The following is a 4,967-nucleotide window of genomic DNA, read 5'->3' on the forward strand; positions in this document are numbered from 1 at the left end:
GGGGGGGGGGGGGGGCCCAGACCCACCCTGTATTTCTGTCCCATCTCAAGCAGCAATGGGATGCGCCTCTTTGCCACACAGGCTTCCCTTGGGGAACTGCTGGGCTGTGGCCAGGCAACAGGGAAGACCACGGGCCCAGGGTGCATAGCAGGCCAGTTGAGCAACCACCGTCTGCTGACTTGCGGCCAGAGGACAGGGCTCCTGGTGAGCCAGACCCTCCTGTGTAGCCCAGGGCCTCCCTGAGAACTGCTGTGTGACTCTGGGCTTTCAATCTACCCCTCTGGGCCTCGGCTTCCTCACCTGTGGATCTGGGAGGGGCAGACAGGAATTCCCTCCACTTGGGGACAGCCTTGGGGATAGCCTGGCTGCCCTTCAGCCAGGAGCCCCCACTCCCTGGGGATGTCAGGGCCTCTGACCAGAGTTTGGGAAACCCAGGGAATCCTTGCAGGAGTGGGCATTCCCCCTACTGAGAATCTGCCGGGCCCTGTGCATGGAGAAGAGGTAGCTCCGCCCCTTTAGCTTGAAGTTTCTGTTGGAGAAAGCAATTCTGGGCTAACAATGCCAGACCACAGACTCTAAGCGCCTGCCCAGGCTCCGTACACGATGCCCCGTTGATGACTCCCACCTCCCGTAGGCCCCACTCAGAAGAACATCTCCCACTTTACAGGCCTGAACCTGGCTCTGGTTCTCTCCTGGAGAACCGGCTCCCCCCTCGGCCACCCCCTTTAGGTCTGGACTGCTCTCCGTCAGCATCTACCTGGTGCTGCCTCTAGAACACATCCTGGAGGGAGGGAGGAGCACGGCGCCAGCCTCCTTGCGTGCCTCCCCCCATTCCTGCTTCCCTCCCAGCAGTCAGGGTAGTCCTTTCCAACTAGGTTTAGGTGTAAGACTGCCCACAGGAAAGCGCTTGGAGCATAGGCGTGGACCTGAGTGACAGGTGATTTGATCTGCCACTGAACATCACAAATGCCAGGTTTGAAGCCATCCTGCGGCCGGCCCCCTCCCACGGTGCTCCAGGCCACATTCCCTGCTCTGATGCCCCCGCCCCACCCCCGCCCCAAGCCACTGCACTGAATTCCAGCCTCTGTCTCTGAACGCTAGGCCATAGCCACCTTTCCCTGTGTTGTTCCAGATCCAACAGCACCTCCTCCCTGCCCTCCGCGCCCATTCAGCCCCACATCGCTGCCATTCTCCTCTCCTTTCCTCCTGGCAAACTCAGCCGCCCGAAAGACCCTCATCCACTCACTCTGTCCTGTTTCGTCTCCTCGCTCCCCACCCTACTTCAACGTCAGCCCCAAGGGACCGCGGACTGGGTTCTTCTTGCTCACTCGAAGCCCTGCCTGGCGCCAGGCACAGAGCAGGCACTCAAGAAGCTGCAGGGCGCAAATGGATGCGCCAGAGCAGCCGGTACTGGAAAATCTGGGGGGAGGCCAGCAACACACAGGCCGCAGCGAGGGAGGCTCTCGTAAGCCTCTGCAAGGGCCCTGTGGGCACCCCCCCCCCCCCAAATTCCCGGCCTTCCCAAGCCCACTCACCCAGTTCTCCGTCTTCCTGGCCCTGCGCTCCAGCCCCTTCTGCAGACGCTCCCCTACACCCCCGGGGGTCTGAAACTCTTCCACCAGCTGCTTGGTGTGGGTCCACTCCTCCTCGCTCACGATGGGCTGCAGCGCCTTGAGGTAACCGTTGAGGGACTGCTGGAGCGCAGGCACAGGCAGCCGGGGCAGCGAATCTTGGTGCGCCTTGAAGCGGCTGGAAACCTTCGCCAAGGAGGAGGGCTTGAGGAAGCCCAAGGGCTTTACCTGCAGACAGCAGAACATCCTGCTCATTCTCTGGCTGGCTCTGGAAGGCCCTCTCAATCCTAAAAAGCTACCGTCCTGGGCACTTATGTACCAATCCTTGGGGTCAGAGCGGGCCTCTTGGGTGGCACCCGCCTGGCTTTCCAGCCCTCAAACTGTACAGTGTCTCCGCCTCTCTGGGGCCCGGAGACACAGGTAGGGCTGGGGGGAGGGGGGTGTGGCCACTGGTTCCAGTCGGGATGGATGGCGTCTGCTGGGGGCGGCAGAGCGGAGAGTGGCCTCTCACCTGTCTGGAGGCCCACACACCAGACCCCGCCTTTCTCGCCCTGGGACCATGAGCCAGCCAGCCAGCCAGCCAGCAGTGAGGCGACTGCTCCTGCCCGGGGTCCCCACCTCCTTGTCGCCCACCCTTGCTAAGTTGAGAAATAAGAGGGGGAAAAAGAGGTCAGAAAGAGCCAGATGACAGCCGCTTGGGTTTTTACCTGTCTGCGGGGTGGGGATGGAGGGGACACAGGGGCAAGCAAGAGCTGAATGGCCGGGGGTGAGGGGGCGTGGTGAGAGGTGGCAGAGAGAGTCTGGGAGGCTCTGGAGGTAGGCAGAAAGAGAGACAGGAGATCCGAGGAGCTGGCAGCAGTGGGTAGGCAAGTGGCAGAGGATCGGTTCCGTACCTTCTCTTTCTGCTGCCCGTCCTCCATGGCAGGACTGAGGTTCTGAGCCCTGTCTGTCTGCCTTGGACCGGACCTCTAAGCCTAACTGTGCTACCAAGTGGGTGAGCAGAACCTAGCAAGAGGCAGCCACTTGCCCGGGCTGGAAAGAGAAGACAAGAGCCAAGATTCAGGGGGGTGGCAGAGGTGGCAGTGGCAATGGCTGCGGTGGCCATGATGGGCACCCTCCCTAGCTTCCAGGAGTGGAGGATTAGGGAGCAGGTGAGGGGGCCTGGGAGCAGGTACGGGCACAGGAAGAGAGGTGGAACACATTCCCCTTTCTTCCCTGCATGGGCCCCGTGCCAGGGAGGCAGGCCAGGAGGGATTAAAAAATCCACCTGTTGGAATCTGTGTAGGTCTGTTTAATGAAAACTTGGCTGGAGGCAGAGACTGTCTGGCCACTGAGGTTATACCACAAGCCTGAGATCAGACCTGAAAACTGGGGGTGGCGCGAGGGAGCGGACGCGGGGAAGGGGCCCTAAGTGGACAGTGGCTGCTAAAACTCCATCCCCTTGTCCTCCGGGGCTCTTGGGAGTCCTTCGGGAGCCGTGGCTCGTCCCGCTGGAGGCCAAGAGTGAAGGACTTGAGGCACTAAAAACATAAACCAAAGGAGGATGCAAGTTTTGGGATTCTGCTAGATTTGAGTCACCCGAGCCAGGGGATTCTGGCCAAGTGTCTGCTTTTCCCAGCAGTAAAGCGATCAGGCCACCCAGCAGGTCCTGGAGACTGTCTGTGAGATGGAGAGGGGACACTGCCCAGGTGTCGGTGGCAAAGGTGAAGTGGAGTCTTCAGGTCGTGGGAGACCTGGAAGAGTCTCTGGGCCAGCGGATGGGTACCCTCAGCCCTCTGGACTAAGGAGTAACTAAACATCCTTCCTGACAGACAGGAGATGCAAGCAGAGATATGCTTAGGGTAGGGGCGCCTGGGTGGCTTAGTCGGTTAAGCGTCCGACTTTCGCTTAGGTCGTGATCTCGCGGTTTGTGGGTTCAAGCCCCGCGTCGGGCTCTGTGCTGACTGCCATCTCAGAGCCTGGAGCCTGTTTCAGTCTGTGACTCCCTCTCTCTCTGACCCTCCCCTGCTCGCGCTGTCTCTCTCTCTCTCTCCAAGAAATAAATAAAACATTAAAAAAAAAATTAAAAAAAAAAAAGAGATATGCTTAGGGTAAACAGGAAAAGTGCTCAAATCATAGTGACAGCACTGCCAGCTCCAGGCTGCCCCCCAGGGGAGCAGATACGGAAAACGGCAGGGAGGGACTGGTGGAGAAGAAGGGCACCAGGCTGCCACCTGCAGCCTCCAGCCAGTTCAGAGGACTCTGAGAGCAGCCCAGCTTGAGGCTTCCACGTGAATTTCTCTGGCCACACACAATTCCCAAGGGGCCATTTGATAAGCCCAAGGAGACGTGACCAACAGGGTGAGGCTGGAGAGGCGGGTCTGGCCTGGGCAGAGATGGCTCGGGCTGAGCGAGTGACAGGTGTGTGAATCAGAGAACAACCTTCCCAGAGACGTTCCTGGCTTCGCGCTCCGTGGCTCTGGGTCTAAGGGTGGAGGTGCAGGCTGAATCTTGGGTCCCCACTCTCTTTCCCGGGTGGCTGTAATTTACCGCCTCGCGATTTGGGTTCGATCTGGTCTCTGACCTTGGGCCTCAGTCTTCTCCTGTTCCAAGCGGGGTTAGGCCACCTGCAGATCCCACCCCAGCAGCTGTTGGCTAGGCAGGACAGTGGCCTCCGGGCCCCGTCGCCTCGACAGCTTGTCACTCCGTTCCGGCGCAGCCGCGTGTCTGGCCCCACTCNGCCAGGCCGGGTTCCCGGCCGAACTCACCACTGTCCTGGACGCGAAAGCCAACATCTTTGCGGCCCTTCCCCGGACACGAAGTCCGCTCGGTTTCTCGCACTGNAAGTGCGCAGTTAACGGTCCCGAGACCCCCGCGAGGCGTTGGAACCCCGGAAGAGGGGCGAAGCGCAGGCTGCGGTCCGGCTCTCCGTCTCCCACCTCCAGATGTTCTCTCAGCTGTTGGAGGCGGTAGTGTGCACCCTCAGTCCGTTTGGTGTCCTTGAACGCTACTCTTAGAGTGAAAGGAAAACACAACCATGTCAACAAGGGAATGTCCGCCAGTATACTCCGAAATAGGGTCAAAGATGACAGGTGGGGAGCGCCCCGCACAAGCATGGCTGCCGCGTTCCCATCGCCGGGCGGACGGAGGGCTGGTAGGAGGGCGAGCGGGCCTTTGGCGCGCATGCTCCCAGGTGCCCCGCACCAACATGGCCGCTGCCTCCGGGTGAGCGCCCTCGCGCGAGCCGGCCGTTGCTGGGCATGCTCCCTGAGTGCCCCGCACCAGCATGGCGGTCGTCTCCACCGGGGTGACTTTAATTCTCGGTTTTCGGTTCTAGCCGGCCGGCGCTCAGTTCTCTTCAGAAAGCTCTGAGCGCCTGGTGGAGCCGGGGAAAGGAAGGGGGTGCAGGGGTGAAAG

General features: G+C 60.6%; 2 protein-coding genes across 4 annotated transcripts in view; one reads left to right on the top strand and one right to left on the bottom strand.

The window, feature by feature from the left end:
* CRAT (carnitine O-acetyltransferase) overlaps nt 1-4,393 on the bottom strand; it is a 13,148-nt gene extending 8,755 nt beyond the window's left edge. Inside the window, exons 1-3 of one of the 3 annotated variants that reach the window (XM_077768367.1) lie at nt 4,319-4,393; nt 2,465-2,603; nt 1,536-1,799 (exon numbers count right to left, since the gene is read on the bottom strand). In XM_077768367.1, coding sequence (XP_077624493.1) covers nt 1,536-1,799; nt 2,465-2,491 — 291 coding nt within the window. In that variant the 5' untranslated portion in view covers nt 2,492-2,603; nt 4,319-4,393. Of the gene's footprint in view, nt 1-1,535; nt 1,800-2,464; nt 2,604-3,992; nt 4,177-4,318 lie in introns of those variants that run through there. The other 2 variants (XM_077768368.1, XM_077768366.1) reach the window with 2 other exon arrangements.
* A 48-nt stretch (nt 4,394-4,441) lies between these two features.
* The window catches only part of PTPA (protein phosphatase 2 phosphatase activator), a 29,503-nt gene continuing 28,977 nt past the window's right edge, over nt 4,442-4,967 (top strand). The window contains exon 1 of the mRNA XM_077768369.1: nt 4,442-4,642. Within this exon, the coding sequence (XP_077624495.1) occupies nt 4,588-4,642 (55 nt within the window). The 5' untranslated portion in view covers nt 4,442-4,587. The remainder of the gene's footprint in view (nt 4,643-4,967) is intronic.

This window comes from Crocuta crocuta, unplaced genomic scaffold (assembly GCF_008692635.1).
Source record: "Crocuta crocuta isolate KB4526 unplaced genomic scaffold, BGI_CrCroc_1.0 scaffold35, whole genome shotgun sequence".
Taxonomy (NCBI): Eukaryota; Metazoa; Chordata; class Mammalia; order Carnivora; family Hyaenidae; genus Crocuta; species Crocuta crocuta.